The 19,836-nt window shown below is 42.5% G+C and overlaps 1 protein-coding gene across 11 annotated transcripts in view; it reads left to right on the top strand.

The window, feature by feature from the left end:
- The first annotated feature begins 330 nt into the window (after positions 1-330).
- Positions 331-19,836, top strand: part of HELLS (helicase, lymphoid specific) — a 35,372-nt gene continuing 15,866 nt past the window's right edge. For 2 of the 11 annotated variants that reach the window (XM_085554416.1, XM_015866561.2), the window contains exons 1-10: positions 11,068-11,203; positions 11,307-11,455; positions 12,086-12,213; positions 13,217-13,332; positions 15,061-15,183; positions 17,335-17,394; positions 18,373-18,409; positions 18,518-18,582; positions 19,046-19,087; positions 19,481-19,705. In XM_085554416.1, the coding sequence (XP_085410542.1) occupies positions 13,234-13,332; positions 15,061-15,183; positions 17,335-17,394; positions 18,373-18,409; positions 18,518-18,582; positions 19,046-19,087; positions 19,481-19,705 (651 nt within the window). In that variant the 5' untranslated portion in view covers positions 11,068-11,203; positions 11,307-11,455; positions 12,086-12,213; positions 13,217-13,233. Of the gene's footprint in view, positions 582-3,546; positions 3,616-5,600; positions 5,805-8,279; positions 8,414-8,507; positions 8,905-11,067; positions 11,204-11,306; positions 11,456-12,085; positions 12,214-13,037; positions 13,141-13,216; positions 13,333-15,060; positions 15,184-15,630; positions 15,928-17,334; positions 17,395-18,372; positions 18,410-18,517; positions 18,583-19,045; positions 19,088-19,480; positions 19,706-19,836 lie in introns of those variants that run through there. The other 9 variants (XM_015866556.2, XM_015866554.2, XM_015866559.2 and 6 more) reach the window with 7 other exon arrangements.

The raw sequence follows: 19,836 nt of genomic DNA, 5'->3' as shown, positions 1-19,836 counted from the left end.
CCACTTCTGTCCAGAGCTACAAGAAGTTCATTTTTTTCCTTTTTAAGCAAACCCCAAAGCAGGGCTCTTCTCCAAAGGGGAAATGCTGGAGCTGTCTTTTCTGTTCAGATCTGAACTAAATGCAGTGAAAGAAATGAAATGAAATCAAGGACTTTCAGGAATCTGGGACTGTGTCTTTTGTGATTTTTATCTTAACAGTGCTACATGTGCTTTTGTCTATAAAACTCTGCTTCTCTTTGTATTCTTGTTTAGAGTTGGATGAACGGAGACAGCCAGATGTTCCACTGCAGACTTCCCTATTTTACTAATATAAGATTGTTGTTCAGACAGAAATGTCCATGTTGGCTCATGATGAATCCACAGTCTATATGCAGCTCTTGAGAGATATTTCCGTATCCTGAAATAACAGGAGTCTTGTGATGCGTCACTTCATGACCCTGCGGTGCTCCACAACTCATAGGATGAAGGACTGATGTCACAACATTGTTGTACAACAGAACAGTCACTGTGCAACAATCCTTCATTTAAAGTCAATACAACTGAACTAAGGAGTTAATAAGACTTTCACCCTCCCATGCCAGGTACAAATAATTGGCATATGTATTTTTGTATTTGCATAAGGACAGCTTGCTTTCTTTGGTGCCTCATGAAGAGTTGTTGGCAGTGTTCTTAACAGAAGAAAAAAAAGGGGGGGGGGGGAGTAAATACTGACCTCCAGGTGACCCAGCTTTGAATGTCAGTGAGTTGCAGTCACTGTTTTCTTCCTCCAGAGTTAGTTTTATTATAAAGAAAAAGGCAAAGATGCAATACAGTATTGCAAACCACATCAGTCACGTTCCAACCTGTCAAAATCAGAAGTGAGTGAGGGACAGGCTTGCATTTGACCTGATAGCGGATATTTGTACAGGCTCAGAAGGCAGCAGGAAACAAGGGCATACTGCAAAGGGCTGCAGAGCAGACCTCAGGTACACTTGGCTTCAGCAGGCATCTGCCTGGAGTCTGATTTTTCGACAAAGGCTCCACATCTAACAGTTTTGGGGATGTTTAAAGTTGTGTTTTCAAAGCACATGAAGAGCCCTCTAGAAAGAGTTGGCTGCTCATTTTAGTACTCCAAAATGCAGGCTGAGGCAGTTTCTGAAGATCTTGCTCTGCTTGTGGCTGCTGAACTGTTGTGAAAGCTGAACCCTTTTTCATATAAACACCAAACTGCCTGGTGTCAAGTCAGGTTTGCGAGATAAGATAAGGGTGCTTTGGTGAGGGATAAATGAAGGAGAGTTTATGGAAACTGAGTTATGGTAAATAGATAGCATCAAGAAGCAGGGAGGGTTATGTAGTGCTTTGCATAGCAAAGGTGGATAGACAGCGTAGGCAGTATTCAGAGCTGTGGGAGATGAGAGGGAGGGTAGAGCTTCCACACCCTGTTCCCTGTGTGAGAGATGTGAGCAAGGGGCCTGGAAGCTCTGGGACAGAGCCAGTGTGGGTTGCAAGATTTGGGACAGGCTGAGAGGAGGGCAGTGCAAGGAACAGTGATGAGATAAGGCTGAGGAAGGACAGGGTGAAGGAGGGGAAAGGAGTAATGTGAGAAAAGGATAGAGTGCAGGAGGCCAGGAGTGCCCCATTCCACTGCCTCTCAGTGCACCTGTCATGCAGGCAGTGCTGGGTCCACCAGCTGAGTCAGCAGGGAGTTGCTCTGCTGAGGGTGTCCCAGTTCCTCGCATGGATGCTGCAGGGCCCCAATGTCAAGCGGAGGACAGTGTGTTGTCAGCAGCCATTTGCCCTGGGCACCAGCAACCTCAGAAATAATAAGTGGTGTTGCTATTTGTAGGTGTTGTGGTCCAAACAATGAAAGCTGGTAGACATACACAAGTTGCAGTGGAAGTTCCTGTGCAGGCAATACAGGTCTGTGGGACTGTGCCTTGTTTGTTAAGAGTGAGCTCTTGTTTTTTAGGAAGGTCTTCAAAGCTATTTACTTTTCCTCTGGGTCGTTCTCACATCTGCAGTAACTTAATTGGTGTCCTTGTGCTGCTTTGGGTAATGGGTGTTTTAAGGGGAGGATTGGTACCTCTTATAGTGATGTTACTTGAGTCATACAGGTGGAGGAGCGTGATGCCATGGCACAGGAAAGCTCAGGGCACGGCACGTGGTTTTGCTGTGACAGTGGGGAAGCAGTTTGAGCTGTACTGAGCATCTCAGTGCTGCCGGAGGCCAAGGCTCTGTCAGAGCTGGTGTAACATTTCTGGCTCCAGCATTAGCCCAAGCGTCTGCACATTCTTATCAGCAAGACTTACAGGTAGCATTACTTGTTTGTTCACTTGTAATAGAAATATTCCTTAACTCTGAACCTCCCTGGCCTCTCTCTTCATATGCTAACCTCTCTCAGCGGTCAGTATATTCTACAAACTAATATACATCCTAGCCTTAACCTTTATGGCTGTGTAAATTCCAGCCCGCAATAGGTCACAACCTTCAGAATTAAGGAAAAAAGATTATTAGAGGAAATCTGTCGTGATTCAATTGTACAAGTGTGTCTGTAACTCAATTCTTACCCCCCCACGCATGCGAGCAAACAATCAGGTGAACATATGAAGCATGAACTTGACTAAAGCTCTCTATCTGAACAGCTGGAATTTTACTGTGTTTTAAATCAAATTAGGATTTAGTAGCTCAGAAACACCTTGAGAAGGCTCTAGGAGAAAAAGGCTATGTTTAAAGCCATGGGGGAGCAAGACAGGGGGAAGTATGACAGTCAAGGCTAGGTAGCTGTAGTTCAAATCACCTAGTTCTGATTCTCCTGAGTTCTTAAGGGATGCTTTGGTGTACATCCTAAACAGTTTGGACCAACTGCTCAGTTTTAACTCTCACTTTCATGCAAGCCACCATACATTTAGCTGTAAGCACTAGAAGGATTATGGTCTGTCCATTTCCTGGCCTTCCTGACCAGTCTTCATTGCTGGCACAGAAAATTCTGAGTGGAAAGAATTGTGGTGAGGAAAGATTTCACAATGTCAGCAGTACCCAAAGGGAGAACAAGGCGGAGCTTGATGAGTAATGAGAAGTTTGGTACCAGCAGGTCTGGATATCTCAGAAAAAAAGTTGTGATTTCATCCTGATATTCGGATGATCTGCCCTACCACGTGTGCTGAGGCCACCTCAGTTTCTCCTCACAAGAAGGAGTAACCTCCCCTCCCTTGGAGTGCTGCCACCTGCAAAGCAGAGCATTGCAGAGCTGTTCTCACTTCAGCCAGCCAGCAGACTGACCTGATCTTTGCAGTATTGCTTCCCAGGCAGTGTTCTAGGTGGTTTGAAAAGTTTCTGGCTCTTCAAATAGCCTATAGTTCTTCAAAATCCCCCTCCTTTTCCCCAAACCAGTTGTGCTTTCCCATCACCACCACACACACCAGCAATGCTACAGAATGTACTAATAAGGGTGTAAGTCAATGTAATATGGGGTCCCCTGATGCCATGCTGTTCTGAGAGGCAGTACAAATTGCTAGCTAGGTAACTGGGTCTTTCTTCCATTTCTAACAGTAACTTCTGCTTTTCCAGGAGGCACCAACGCTGCCACATCACTCCACAAAAGGCAATGAATTCTTTTTGTACTTCAGCTGCATTTCAGTGAGTTATTTTGATCTTGGGTAATATGATGTGCCAGTGTAAGAGATATGTGTGATTGCAGTGCTGATCTTGTGAGCTGGAGGAGAACATTGCGAGGAGTCTGCATTCATTAGTATTAACCACAGTTGGCAGAGGCGGACTCCTCCTCTGTATACCTGTTGCTGGAGGGCACAAAAATGTGCCTGTTTGGATGGTTGGGTGAGGTGCAGAGAGTACTGGGAAGGTGTGTTTACACGGAGATGGTGCAGGAAGCCATGCGGTGGTCTTGCGTAAAGAATCACATCAAAGCAAGAGGCGATGCCCATCTATTACATCGCCCTTTTCACTTGGAAATTGGCTGATATGGGAGAAAATGGCAGACCTCTTCTGGCCAGGAAAGCACAACTGTGATCACTGGCAGCTGCCTGAGAACTGGGGGTTGAAGGAAGGAGGGATATCCTGGTATATGAAAATGCCAAGTCTTGTTTCACCAGTAGTTTTGCAGAGGGTGTCTTTATGGTTATTTCCTTTGTTTGTTTGTTCGTTTTTCTGGGGAAATCAGAGCTCTGGTACTGAAGGCAGACAGATGGTTAGGGAGGAGCTGGGTGTTGCAGGAGGCTCAATTAACTGTACCTAACACTTCAGGGACATGTGATAATAACAGAAAATGTACATAGAGCCTTTGGCTGTCATGAAGAGCTACTGTAAACTAAAACAGAGATAGCTGTGCTTCATTGCCCCAACTCTGTGATTGTTTTTCAAGTGTGAGCAAGTCCTGTACAAGGATTTTTTTCTGTTTCCTTCTTCGAAAAGTAGTGTTTCCAATAAAACGGCATGGTATCAGCATAGCTGGCAACACAAGTAACTCCCCCAGGCATTCAGGTTGGTATTCATCTGCTCCATTCAGAGTGCTGTGGGCATTTTCAGTCACGTTCTCATGGACTTCAGGGTAAGATGAAGTGTTACTTCAGCTTTTTTCCCACAAGTGGTTAGTTTTCCCACCACCACCCTAACAAAACCCTCCAGCACTGAGTACAATGGATTGTTAATCCTAAATTGATGACTTTAGTACAGAAATGTTGGAATAGAAGTAAAGAAAATTCCAACATATCATTAAAAATATGTCACCTTCACTGTGGCATTGTAGGGCAGTTGATGTGAATTCTTATGTTTTTGTCCATGGAAGGGAACTGTCATTTTCATTGCAAAAATATTTGTTCATTGGATGGAAATGATTATGAGTGGAACAAAACAAAATGTTTTGATTAAATGCAAGGCTGGTCTTGTGTTTTTTTCCAGTAAATGTTAGATATTTTCAGTTCTCTTCCCCCTCTTGTAGGGATAATATAGCAGACAGTTACAAAACACCTTCCATTTCAGAGGACCCATGATTGCATAGGAATCTTTCCCTTCGGCACTGAAATATTGCTACCCATGGGGCAAGTACCATTTAACCATGTAGCCCCCCAGGGTGCTTCCACAGAGCAGAGGAGTTTTCAGGAGGCAGACTCCAGTTCTTAATTTGTGCCAAATCCGGGAGCTGACACCGAGGTATCAGAACTGTCTATCCCATAGCCGAGGAATGAAAACTGTCCAAATTCCAGGAATGGTGCTGGGAACAGCTGCAATGAAACCATGTCTCACCAGCTTTGATCTTGGATCTCCTGCACCAAGATTAAAGGGGTAACTGAGCCTGGGGCTGAGGCATAGGCGTCTGGGGAAGAAGCGGGGAGTTTCTTAAGTTTTCGTGGGAGTTACTGAGCATATGATGGTAAGGCAAAGATGACTTTTCTTTATTATCATGATCCATTTATTTCTGAGTGCTTCAAGATCTGTACAGGAACACAACAGGGATGCTGGCAGACATTCTGTGCTCTGTGTGTAGTGATTTTTATGTGGGTTGAGGAGGTGATGCTTTGGCCTGGATCAACTTTGTAAATAAGGATGGAACAAGATTTGTTTTCACAGATCCAAACACTTTCCTTGTTCTTTCTGCTTTTCTCCAGGGTCTGGTGTGATGAGTTCATGTACCTGTCACTTCCCTGGGATATGAGCAGCTGCCAGAAACCCCTCTGGCTGCTGTCAGTCCGGCTCAAGACACCTTGTCAGAGTGGCTCAAACAGAAGAGAGTGCTGTTTGTATCCATATAGCATTCAAACCCCACTGTTGTCAGAGCAAGGAATCATATTTCACCAGCGCCTGCCTTCTGGGTAAGAAAAGGCAAACATATCATACAGGTACTATGATAAGTCTGCTAGAGATGTCTCTGCAACCTCTTTCTCCTCCCCAAACTGGAATGTGCCTAAGCTCCTTCTGGTCTGGTTCTTTCTTTTTTTTCTGACAGCCCTTGGGAAAGGCACCTAATACCTTTTAGCAAACATTATTTACGGACTCAGAACACTGAGAACGTGTCTTTACAAATAGTCTGTACAATATGTCCTAAGCCCTCCTGTCTGGCACCTAAATATGTTAGTCTACAATTCTCAGATTTCTTTGGCTTTTTGCTGCAAACCAGATTTACTGATTCTATATTGTTTCTACGTGTGCAAACCACTGAAGCAAGTGATCGATATGGCTTGCATGGTAGCATCTCTATTGTTTGCAGCTCCTGTTTATTCCTTCTTAGGCATTAGGTCCAATTTTTTGTGCTTAAGAGATATAGGTCAGTGCTAGCCCTGAGTACCCGTATTACATGGCACAGCACTTTAGGATGCTATGGAGGAGTGAGTTCACCTTTAGTGGACCATCTCTTACCTAACAAACATCACACTCTTCTTCTCGATGCATCTATATGTCCTTGTGGGTACTCTGCTGATGTAGCCAGCACAGAGGCTAAAGAGAGGGTTCCGTTCATACAAGAGAGGCCAGCTGTGGATAAATTTATCAAAACCACCTAAAAAAACTTCCTTCCAAGGAAAATTGCTATTTTTCTGTTATTCGGGATCAAGACCACAGTATAAATCCCACAGAGAGAAGCTCAGTGGGTTCTGTGTCTTCTCTTTCCTAAAACAAAGCGTGAAAACATTAGCTTTCACATCTGTATAGTGCTTCCTATTTCCTATATGGAATGCTTTGGAGATTATGTAGATCTTGTCGTAACATTATTAAAGAAAATGGGCAGGAGGTGGTCTGAGGTGGAATTTGGTCTGGATGCGAACATTAATATCTCTGTTATTCGGTGAATGCTATAAAATCCTTATTAATTGTAACTGCCTGAAAACTCAAGGTTTCCATTCAAACCAAAGGGCAATATCTCCATCACTGTAGGGCCTGTAGCTTATCCTGTGTTGTCTGCATGTATAGTATGCACTGTACTGTAGTGCACTATGTAATGTGGGTGTTAAGAAAGAAGGGTGTTGTTGGACTGCTGCTTATCGTGGCTTGTCCTTTGCTCATCCTCTTATATTGAGTCATGCATTCTTGTGCTGTGCAGTCCAACTGGATCAAAGCAGAAGCTTGTATGAACAGCGGACTCTAGAGGTTCAGAAAATCTCCAGGGTGCAATCCTGAGAATTTTGCCAGAAGTTTGGAACCACCATGATTTGGTGGCCATGTGAGTCCCACTCCAAGGCCTCACCTACAGCTACTCCTGTACCACTTCGTGCCTTGGTTTGTTTTTAGGGAAGATTCTGTCTTCTAGTCTTGCTTCTGAATGCTGGCAGAGAGGATGGAATGAGATGCCAAAGCATGCAGAGGGGACTCTACTGTAAATAATCCCTTAAAATTCATTTTAAAATAAGAAAGAAATGAAGGGAGGTAAAACAAAATACCCAGAGATGCTGACTTTTCCTCTACGGTCATCCTCCCTTGATGGTAATTAGTAATCTCCCCCTTTGAGCCCAGCAGACCAGCTACATCACATTCCTCATTTTCTTCACTGCTGGCAAGAAATTTGATTTTTGGCGTGCCTTCTGTAGGATTCAAAATTCCTTTGTGCTCTGGTGAGTGCAAGAGAAGGGAGTTTCACTTCTCTAAAGATATGCTAAAAGTATACAATATAGGTAGGGCTCTGCACCCCACCCAGGTTACAGGGAGCCATTTGTGGCTCTCTGATCCCACAGCTCTGGCACCCGGTGAACTAAGCTGGCTGGAGACTCTGAGTCTGCTTATTTCTCTGCCTGCTGTAGACAGTGTGCTCCTACAGGGTGCAAGTCCCTCCTGAGTAACTGAAAAACTGAGCAGGGAAGAATCGGATGGAATGGGATTTCAATTGAGATAGCAAATTCCCTTTACTCAAGATCCCTTTCCACCATAGTTGTGGCATTAAAGGGGTGATGTGAATAGGAATCTGACCTTCCTTACTACAGTGTTAAACCACGTTCTTGCTAGTGCAGCATTTCCTGGAATTTCTAATGGCAATTAAATGGGTAGAGAACATTTTCCTGATAATGAGGCTTGTAAGCTAACCCACTTCTGAAGAAGTTGCAAAAGAGTAAGACTGATCATCTCATGCAAACCAGCTGTCTTGTACTGGGGCTGAATTACAGTGATCAAAAGCCACAAAAGTAGGAACTGGTTACTTCCTACAGATGGATGATGCTTGGAACACATTCTCATATGCTTTATGTGGTGGTTTTTGCCTGTACATGTGTGCCTCCTTACTGTGCTCATGCGTAGTAAGTTCTTGACCTGCACGTTTGGTACATTTTGCTTACAGATGTTTGTGTTCCTCCTTTGCCTGACAGCAAACATTTCACAAGAGGAGTATTTCACTGGGAATTAGAGGTCATTGTCTCATGTGACAGCTCAAAAATGTAATCATTCCTGATCGGAGCTGGCTCGGACTGAAAGGAGAAGCAGGAGACTGGCGTGTATGAATGTAGGTGAGGACTCTCTCTGAACCCACACCTCTGTGTGTTTCTGTGCAACAAGGGCAAAGTTGTACCCTGTGATCTCTTATCCTAATCCCTTAGGAACAGCAAAACCCCTGTGGACCACAGGCTGCAAACAGCCATAGAGTGACCCCAGGCTTCACTAGCAGCAAGCTGCAGCACAGCAACTCTTCTTTGCTGTCCCTCACCTGTAATGTTTCATTTCTGGTAGCTAAAAGCAGCAAAATTGTTTAGGGACCAACTGAGTTGGATGCATGCCAGGGTTTGGATCCAGCCATAAGCTCTGATCTCCATCTGTGTTCACATCAAATCAGAGCAGCCTGGAGTTTTGGAGCAGAAGGTTATCAGGATGAGGTCTGCTTCTCATACCATTGTGAATGAAGTTGGTGCCTGTCTGGATGCACAGCCACAAATCATTACAGAGGCAAGCAGTTATGGTCAGAGAAACCAGAGAGGAATTTATTACAGTTACCTGAAGGTAAGTGAGGAAATGCATTGCTGGCAGAGCTTACACTTGAATGATTTGGACCAGGTGATGGGCTGGATAAAACCACCATTTCTTAGAAGGTGTCATATGTTCAGTTACAAATGAAAGTGCTGTAACACCCAGGCCTAATTGTAGTGAACACAAACAATCTTTCAAGCAATATATGAATAGAAGGTCTGTATTCAAATAACAGGTTAATTGCTGACTGTGCTAATTAGATGTATGCAATGGCTTTTTTGTCCAGTTCTGCAGAAACTTTCTGAGTACATTTCCTAGCCTCCAAGAAAGCTGCTTTCGTGCTGTGTTATACTATCAGTCCTTATCCCCAACAACCTTAATCCTGCTCTGGCTTGTCTGGACTGTGTGCTGCAGCAGGAGCTAGAAAACCTGGGATGTTCCTTTACAGAATGGTGGGTAGTGTTTTTAGGTGTCTTTGTATACAAACAAATGCAGCTTATTAAAGCTGGCTGCCCAAAGAGGTTTCTACCTCACTTTGCACACCCCACTCTTTTCTCAACAGTTACAGGGATTTCAGGTTACTTGAAAAGCTACATTGGAAATGGGCCTCAGGAGCTGCTTCACATGCAGTTCAGTTCCTGCTGATGGAGATGGAACAAATCTGGAGGAAGGCTTCTTTATGCCAGCATTGTATTTGGTGGGACATTTCAGTTCAGCCATCAGCTGCCTGCCATACCATGCAGCCCTGGCTGCCAGCTCGGAGGAGGATCTGACTGCTTACTTACACAGAGGGGCTGGCACACAAACATGTTCCTTCTTTGCTGATCAACACATTTTGCCTCCTATGTTTCAAACCCATAAGCTACAGTATTGAGCCTAAAGGCAAGAACAGCTTTTCAGAGTCTGTGCAGCCATCTAGTGTTACTGTATGTATAGTGCACCGGTTAACATCTGAGCCCTGGCTCATCGTAGAGCTTTCTTCCTGCACGTCTCCCAGCTGAATGTTTAAGTTAGAGGAGATTCAGTTAAACTTCCTAATCTTCTAATCCTGACGACCTCTGAAACTTTTGACCACCTAAAGGCTGTGCATATGGATGGAAAGAGAGACTTCTGCTACAGTATCTCTTTTAGACAGATAGCGCGGGTTACTTCTGTCAGGAAGAGCAAAAGCAAGATGCCTTGGATGCTGATGCATTTTAGCAGCACTAATTCTCAAGAAAATAAAAAAAAAAAAAAAAAAGAAGGTTATTGAGCAAACATCAGGGAAGCTGCTGCTATCTGCCACTATGTGGGCTCCACAGGCTTTGAAGACTCTCGTGTTCGGGAGCAGGAAGCCTTGCATGTATATTGTAATTGAGTGAGACAAATATCCTGGCTATATTTCTCACTTTTGTCACCTAGAGAAAACTAGTTTATTTCAAGTCCCAGGTTCTGATTTGCCCCTTCAGCAGTCAGGGCAGTTAGTACAAGGCAGACCTGGAATAAATTCATTAGGAAACCTGTGTAGGCACAGAGCATGATGAAACAACACACATTCCTGTGTTGCATACCAGAGCGACAAGTAAATTTCAAAGGTGACAGCCCAGAGTTACTGTGACTTCAAGCAACCACTTGGCTGACCTGAGAACAGAACCTTCTTTGTTTACAATCTGCATTTTTTTTCTAACTCTTATCTACTCTCTTACACTGTAATTTCCCCCAGCCCCCTCTGTGCCTCTAGGTTCAGCTTTCTCTGCACCTTGCATTATGCTGTACAAATGTCCAGGTGTTATGAGGGACTTTCATCTTCCAAAACAAAGGGTGACAGACCAGCAACTATCTGCACTGCAGTAACAAGTCACTGCCTAGTGCGAAAAAAAGACATTTCTGGATAGAATTTACATGTTATAAGCTGTTTGCTTGGACTGAACAGTGAAACTAAATATATGCCACAGAGATGCACCATCTTCTGGATCCTGCTGCACTTAGGGAAGATGCAACCAAGTCTGCCCATTTAACATCCTTTGCTGACTGAAGTGGCCCTATTCCCAACCCTAAGAATCTATCCCATGAATATTTTACATAAGTATTTGTGAGAGAAACTGTTGATCACAGCCTGGACCTCTGATTAACCATCTGAGGCAAGCAATGAGTCAGCTGCAAGAGCACAGGTGAAGGTAATCTGGCTGTGGTCCTGGAAGGGGTGGAGCTCGACTCTACCTCTCCTAGATCCCATTTAAGGGCTGACCATCACTAAGGTAGCATCTCTTTCTGGAGATTGCTCTTGTGTGGAATTTTTGTGGTGAACATCAACATTGGTGAGCATCCATCTTGACTGAAGGCCTCAGCTTTGGTGAGTCTTTTCTTAGATACCCTCTGGCTATTCATTTACTTTGTAATACCAATTATATTTGTATTATTTCAACTATACAGTATTCCCTTACTCACCTTGTCAGGTCAGACCATTAAAATCTAATATTAAAACGTCAGTCTCAGAAGTGGTTGAAGGGGAGCGATGATCAGCAGCACTAACTCGTTCCATGATGATAGCTGCATCTGGAGAGGAATGTTTATTGTCATCACCCCACTCGTGTGCTAAGCCAGGGTAAGTACCCTCCTCTGCAAGGCTGGACATGAATCTTCTGCATATTCCCTGGTAAGTGTCTGCCTCTGGGATGTTCAAAACAGGCCACGGTGTGTGTCCATCAGTCTCCAGGCTTAACTGACTGACTTTGTACCATTTTCCTGGGACAGATTTTTGAAATATATACTTTTCAAAGAGTCCTTCACTGCATAAAGTTCTGTGGTTATAGGATATCCAAATGTCACCAAAGAAAAGGCTGATAAACTACCAGTTTGTCATTTATTTCTGCTGACCAACAGGGAAAACAGTATTTCAGCTCTATGTAATGACCAGTTGAACACAGAAAAATCACACGTACAAAGGAAAATACTTTTCTAGAAGCTAAAAGCACTGTCATGCTGCATCCCACAGCCAGGATTCTTGGGTTAGGGGTAACACAGATATGGCAGTGGTGGGAAGGATGGTAAGGGTTTGACAGGATAATGCAATCTCTCCCTGCAAAAGGGGAATGATCATGGCCCCACCATGGTGCTGGGCTGAGCAGGAAATGGATGAAACAAGGACAGGCTTTAATTTTTACTTTTTATTTGTATATATATATTTAAAGAAGCAGAGTTATTAACATATACTTTCCAACCAAAATCTTTGCAGTTTCATTTTCTTAAGTGCTTCTGAAGCTTAGTGACACCTTCACCTTTCCTTCCTGCCTGAAACTGGTGCTGACATCCGGGTCACCACGAAGTACTTTGGAAACTGCTTAGAATCTCACAGAGCTAAAGGTACCTTTAAAAAATAAGTTTTCTTTGCTTATTTGCTTTGATGTCTTGAGACTGAGTGAAAGCGAGAAAGAATTATAACCGCAAAGCCCAAACCAAGTGAGATTTACAAGGCAACCTGATATTGCTGCCTCAACAGACGTGTCGTTAAGATACAAGAACATTGCGGTCAGGAGCTATAAGAGGAAAAACGAGTTATCCCTGCCAATGTATGTGCTTGAGGGAAGAGGTTACCAATGGGCAGTGGAAGAAAACTATTGGAAGGGGTCATTGGGACCAGCAAGAGAGACTCAGGACACAAGTGCAGAGGGGTGGAGAAGTATGTAAAGAACTTATTGGAAGCGATATGGTTGTACTCAGAAGTATAATGTAGCTTAAGTATGCATATGTATACTTGTATAGCTTGTGTATGTATGTATATATGTGTATGTATATAGTATGTGTATGTAGCTGCAGTCTGAAGGCAAGGCAGCTCCAGCTTAGGAGCACCTGCCTTTTAATACTACATTGGTGTTAAAAAGTTATTCAAGGCTGCATTTTGTTACCACGGCGTCAATAAAATAACATCACCGGCTGTTAGTAACATTCTTCCCAGTATTGCTTTGCCATGAAGCACATTACAACATCCAGTTCCACAAGCTAAGACTGCACGGCTTGGAACAGCAGGACCTGGGAATGGGGCGGGGAAACACCTATCACCTGCCAGGACCCAACCCAGCCTCAGCCCCACTCCGCCATAGGAGAGGAGCGCTGAGCCGTCTCGCGAGACAGACGCTTCCTCTCGCGAGACTCGGGCTAGCGCGCGGTTTTTGGTCTCGCGAGGCGGCGTCCCGCGCGGGAGCAGCTCGGCGTTGGGTGCGCGCGGAAGGCGGTAGGAGCCGGGCGGAGTGTGTCGCCATATGCCGGCACCGAACGGGGAGAGCGGCGGCGGTGAGAGGAGGGAGGAGGGGGGGACAGAGAGAAAGGAGCCGGGCACGGCGGGTAACAGCGTGTATGGTCGTTGCAGAGCCGCCGGGAACCGAGATGGGCGAGCAGGAGGTGGTGATCACGCCGGCCATGCTGGCTGAGGAGGAGCAGCTGGAGGCGGCGGGGCTGGAGAAGGAGCGGCAGATGATGGAGAAGGTGCGGGGGGATGAATGGGATGAATGGGGGCTTTGCCTTCGGAAACACGTCCTAAGGAGCTTCACATCCCGCATTGTGAACAACCATCCCTGTGTTTCCTTATCCCCTTGCTGTGTGTGTTTCAAATGCTGATATTAAGGGTGTTTGGACCAGAGAGATTGTCCCTGTTGTTTATCCCTGCGTCCTGGGACAGCTAATACTCTTCAGCTTCTGTTTTTTTTGGGGGGGGTTTCATTGCCTATCACTTCTTTGGACCCTGTTTCCAGCTGTATGTACACACTTGCATCTAGTGTGTAGCCTGGTCGGTATAATGGGTACAAAAAGCAGCCCTGTAGCTTGAGGCTGAGTCAAAGGACAAAGTGATGCCTACCCTGGAAAGATCAAAAGAACTCTTTTGATTTGGTGCTGTTTGTCGTCTTTGGGTTGTCTGTTTTTTTTTTCAAGGGAAAAAATGGGTTGAAGGAAGTAATTAGTGGGAGTAAACTATTCAACTCCAGCAAAATAAATAAAAGTGTTGGCAATTCAATGAACAAAGTAGCTTAGTTTCACTTATGTTATCTTTTGGCATTGACATCAAGGGTCGGTCCTCCTGGGCTCAGGTGCTTTGTCTGAAGGAGAGCAGAAGCGAATAAAAACTTTATGGAGAATCGCAGGAAAGCCATCTAAGCTCCAAATGACACGGAGAAATGGATCTTCCTGTCGTTAAAAGCACAGAGATAGCTGCTTAGTGATTTGAAGCATCGCTTTGGGAATGTTTAAGGCAGCATTTCTACCGGACAGCTTTTTTGTCTTGCAGTTTACCCCATCAGTCAGCTTATATCTGCAAATAGGCTACTTGTGAATCCATTTAGTTGCAGGAAATTCTCTTGTTTTTGTGTCCTAGTGTGCCCTTCCCCCAGTGTTCCTTCTGAAGGCTGTGGCATAGATAAGGATCTCCCGAGGCTCTGCTGCTTGCCTTCCCTCTGGTTTTTCTTGGAGATGCTAATTTAGACGTGTTTGACATCTCAATCTAACCAGCAGTTTTGGGTGAATGCTTTTTTTACTCTGGAGGAGGTCTTGACCTCGGTTTTAAAGATGTTATGTAGGCTTCTAATTGCTGTATGGAATCAATTCAACAGGTGCCACTTTCAGAAGAGAGTAGCAGTTTAAACACGTGAATTTAAAAAGCGAAGCAAAATAAGTTACTGTTTTCATACTGGAAATTCACTTGGCCACTGTAACGTAGGCATTAGCAGTTTAGGCATTTATGATTAGGCTGTTCAGATAGCTTGCTGATAATGGAGAGCTGTACCTTTGTGCATATGGTTTAGGAAACTGTTTGCTGAATTTTGCAAAGTTATTGTTTTTCTCCCAGGTCTTGTGAGCTGTGAATAAACTTAAATGACCTTTTTACTCTAAATCTGTAAGTTGGAAATTAGACACGTTTAAGCCCTTGAATGCTTTGTCCTGCTGCACTGGAAACAAATATACCCAGAGCTCTGTTTACATACACGAGTGAATGCAACCCTCAATTATATTAATCTCTGAGCACTTTGTAGAGAGAAAGGGAGATGTGGATTGACACACCCACAAACTGTGGATGTATAATGACTGAAAGAGAGTGCTTGTGTATGTATGAGACAAATGGAATCAATCTGTAAGAGAATCTTTCATTATCTTACAAGCATTACCTTGGAGGCGTGTATAAATACTTGGTGTATAAATACATGATGTCTCTGTATTGGCCAGGCTCGCAGTGCGTGGGACAGGGAGTCAAGTGAAATGCGCTACAAGAGGCTTCAACACCTGCTTGAGAAAAGCAACATTTATTCCAAGTTCCTGCTAACTAAAATGGAGCAGCAGCAACTGGAGGTAGGTGTATTCTTGTCTGCGACTGGGATTCTTTAAGACGAGCTGCCATCTGTTTGGTTTTCTTACCATCTAGTATTTGGAATTAAGGTGAAAATACTGTTGGATTTGCAATAATTATGTATAAATGTACAGGAGGTACTGCCCAAGGATGAGGTGGTGCTTTATATTCTGAGTTTTGTGGGAATCAAATGTTGTTTCTGCATTTAGAACAAAATATGAATATATAAGTGAAGAAATTTGTAGTTATTAGGTAAAAATCATAGTTATAAAGACCGCAGCTCCTGTCTGTCCAGCTATCTGAAATAAAACTACTTTTCGGTGCTGGACAAATAGGACCTGAGTGATAAAAGATCCAAAGAGGATAAGTTAAAATAACAATATAACCGTATAAACTAGCAATAATATATGATTTAACGTTTTTGTTGTATACACTGTAAAACCTACAAGTCATGCCATACCTAAGGATGGGCCTGGAGAGATATGGGAAGAACTGGAATCACCCCCCCAGGCTTTTTGTTTAACGACGGCGTCTGGGACAGAATGAAAGAAGCTTTGAAGGAAATCAACATATCAATAAGAGTACCGAGACACCTTGGAAACAAAACCAGCGGAATGGCGACTGACTATCACAAGATAACGCGGGAATCAACAAATGTCGGAATGTAATGCAAATCTCGAGTAAAACTGTAACCTGGAATACCCAATCAAAGGGGAAACAGGAGGGGAAAACATATGGGAGAAAAAGTATAAAAACTGTAACAACACGTCCATAGGTGCGCTTCTGCAATCAGGGCGCCCGCCATTGCAATCGCGAATAAAAACTACTTTTTATCAGAGATACCGTCCTGACCAAAATTTATTGAGGATATTTCCAACATTGCCATCTAGTGTTTGGAATTAAGGTGAAAATACTGTTGGATTTGCAATAATTATGTATAAATGTACAGGAGGTACTGCCCAAGGATGAGGTGGTGCTTTATATTCTGAGTTTGTCCTTGAAATATAGAGATAAATCAAACTGGAAAGTGGTGAGATATGATCACAACATAAAGGGTAGCACTGTTGTTTTTAAAATTCTCCTGATGGATAGGAGGAGGGAATCAGTACTTCAAATAAGAAACAAAGTTTGAAGGAAGCTAGAAAACCTGGAAGGAGGATTAACAGAAGAATAAAAGGAATTGACAGATAGAAATTGTGCAGCCTATTTGTGTTTTTTACTGATGGTTGAGGATGAGGCTTGTTTTCAGGATGCTACTGAAATACAAATGTATAAATTACAGTGACCTGCTGAGGCCAAGCTGTCTCAAACTTCCATAAATCAATTTGATATTTTTGTTGTCTTAATCTACGGGCTAAGTTCACATCTGGCTTTGTCTCAGTTTTATTAACTGTCCCTGTATGTACAGACTTGTGAGAGTTTGAGCTTTAGAGGAAGGAGGAATCTCAGGAGAAGGTGCAGGTTAATGACTTGCTCAGAAAAGTGGCACTGGCAAGTGCTTAAAGCTCCTTTCTAAAATAATCCTCTAGCTTCTCCTGTCAGCTTGAATTCATGGTTACTGCATTGATAGAGTGTCTTTTTAATATTAAGTCTTTCATTACTTCATCTTATAATTAGCAAGGTTCTATATATATTTTTTTCCCCGGGGTTCTTTTGCTTTCAGCAAGTAAAAATAGTAGATAACATTTAAAAAAAAAATCTTAGATTCATCAAGATATGAAAATAATTCTTCCTTAAAGGCACTGTAGGATACTTGCATTGCTTTCTGTTCTACAATGAACACAAGTGGTAACATGTGAAAGTTGAAGAGGAGCTGTGTACATCAAATACTTAACGTAGTAAATGTGATCTCTTGAAGGAGATTGCAATTGGGAATGTCTTTCTTTGGAGTCTGTCTAAATTACTGTATTTGAAAGTGTTTAGAGCAGTGACTGACACATAATTCAGAGCAGTTGCACTTTCTCACCTAAGTTTTATTTCATGATTTTTTTTTTTATACAATGTCACTGTCAGAATAGAAGCTTGCGTTGAGACTGCAAAAACAAGTTATAGAATACCCAGAAATCTGGATTACCAATGTAATTTGCATCTGTTATTTCTGTAATGGATAGTTCTTTGTAGGTGTTATTTAAGAATTATCTTTGTCTTTTTAGGAACAGAAAAGGAAAGAGAAATTAGAAAAGAAGAGGGAGATGATGTTAAAATCTGCCAAGGTAAGATTAGCCAGCTGTTTTATGTAACTTTTCTCTAATTAAAGTCTGTTAAACTGCCATATCAATTTGGATCTTTTAGTCAAGGTAAAGAAGTTAGACTTGCCCAGTATTTAATTTGAAGATACATCTATTTATAAAAACTTCTAAAGATATAAGATTTAGTCAATGATTTTGCTGGGGCCTGTCCTGTTCAGTATCTTTATTGATGATCTAGATGAGGGCATTCTCAATAAGTTTGCAGATGACACCAAAATGACAGAAATAGTCCATCTGCTTGGTAGAAAGAAGGCCCTACAGAGGGACCTGGACAGGCTGGATTGCTGGGCTGAGGTCCATGGATCATCCTCTTCTCCTGCATTACTAGTGATAGGATCAGAGGGAATGGCCTAAAGTTGTATCAGGGGAGATTCAGGTTGGACACTGGGAAATTATAATTCTCTGAGAGGGCGGTCAGGCACTGGAATGGGCTGCCCACAGACAGAATCACTATCTCTGGAGTTGTTAAAGAAACATTTTGATGTTGTACTGAGGGACATGGTTTAGTGGAAAGTTTTGATGACAAGTGGACAGTTGGACTGCATGATCTTAAAGATTTTACCAACCCTTGTGATTCCATGATTCTAATATAGCGTGGTATTTAGCTGTGATAAAACTGTTTAAACTGCACTTAAAAAAAATCACATAGTATAGACTGTCTTACTAAGGAGACTTTGACTAATTTTTATTAAAGGGAGTGGAATAGATTTGTCTTGAATTCTGGTATTTTGTTAAAGAGTGATTACTTAACTTGGTCAACCGAGAGCCTAAGTGCTGGCATATGAAAGCAAGGATGAAAAAGTCTGGTGCTTACCTGCTTTTGCTGTTTCTTAAAATAGTAATCGTGTTTCAAAAAGCTTTCAAAAATAACGGCTTGAGTCTGATGCCATATTCTTTTGTGTTGAGATAGATTATGAAACTCTTCCTGTGTTTATTTTCTAGGGTCAAAATCCAGCTGATGGGAAAGAAGATAAATCAGGTAACTGGTAAAAGTTTTAAAAAAAAGAGTCTTTGTTTTGTCAGTACCAGTGTTTTTTAGTTCCTTCAAAATTTACTGTGTTGTATAAACTCAAATCTTATGTTACAGCTACAAAGAAGAAGAGAGGGAGAGATGACGGAACATACAACATTTCAGAAATTATGTCCAAAGAGGTAGGCCATATCTGTCAATGGATTTGTTTGAACTCCTGTAGCATAATTTTAAGTGATGTGATGATCACTGACATCTGTGTTTTGTAGCAATGCATCCTTATTCATTGCCATCAGAGGCTGACTAACAGCCAACAGTAGTCTGTAAGATATTTATTCTAGCAAATACCTTCTTAACAAGCAGACCTATAGAATCAAAATACTTATCTTAAAGTCTTTGGAGAGGTAGATGAGAAGAGAATACATCTTCCAGTTGAATTTCCAGTTCTCTTGTAATTGAAATTTGCTGACGGGTGGCCTTGTTTAGAGTCAATGATGGATTAATTATAATGTATGGAAATTTATTTAAAGTATGTCCAGATTCTTGAATTAAAAGATCTTTTGGAATACAAATTGTTGTAGCCTTTCAGATTTAGAAGTACTTAAGTATAAGGTTTAAGTATAAGGTTTTTTGGTTTTTTCCCAGGAAATCTTATCTGTGGCAAAAAAAAGTAAAGTGGAAAATCAGGTAAGTTGGCAAACATTACTACAGTTTAAACATTTAGAGCCTGAAAGGAGGGAGGGCGGGCTTTTTAAACTTTTCCTGTAGGTAAATCTTTGCTCGCTGTTTAAGTCCTGTGCTGTCACTTCTCCAAAGTAGTAAAGAGTACTGCCTATAAGGTACTGAGATTTTGCATGGATACGTCTGCTTTTATGGTGACATCAACCCTTAAAATAGATTCTACAGTTCAGTTGACAGTTACTAAAAACAAACCTTTGTGTCAGGGGCTGTTTTGCTTCAGTACACTGTAACAGACTAGCACAGACTTACCACAGTTGTAGCATCTGGTAGAAATTCATCTTAGCTGGGCTTTATTAATGCATTCTACTTGTCACTTATTCCTTGAACATTCCTCTATAGGATGAAAGCTCTGCTGACAACCTGTGTCCAGAAGACCTGCAGAAAAATGGGGACTCAAATAGTGTCATTAAGGATAGATTGTGTCAAGCTGTACGACACAGTGCCAAGCAATTCCTTGATCCAGTGCGGAAATTTAACGGACAACCAGTGCCTTTTCAGCAGCCAAAGATTTTTACTGGAGGTGTCATGAGGTGGTACCAAGTGGAAGGCATGGAGTGGCTAAGGGTATGGAGCAGCCGTTTACAAAAATGCGTTTGTTACCAACTGGGAACTGAAACAGAGAAAGAGAAATGAAAAGTCTGATTATAGTTGATACAGGAAAGATGAGGAAGGAAAGTTCCTTGTTGTTTCTTTTT

This window comes from Coturnix japonica, chromosome 8 (genome assembly GCF_054131305.1).
Source record: "Coturnix japonica strain WE chromosome 8, WE-NBRP24, whole genome shotgun sequence".
NCBI classification, from domain to species: Eukaryota; Metazoa; Chordata; class Aves; order Galliformes; family Phasianidae; genus Coturnix; species Coturnix japonica.
This window is presented reverse-complemented; position numbering and strand designations above follow the sequence as displayed.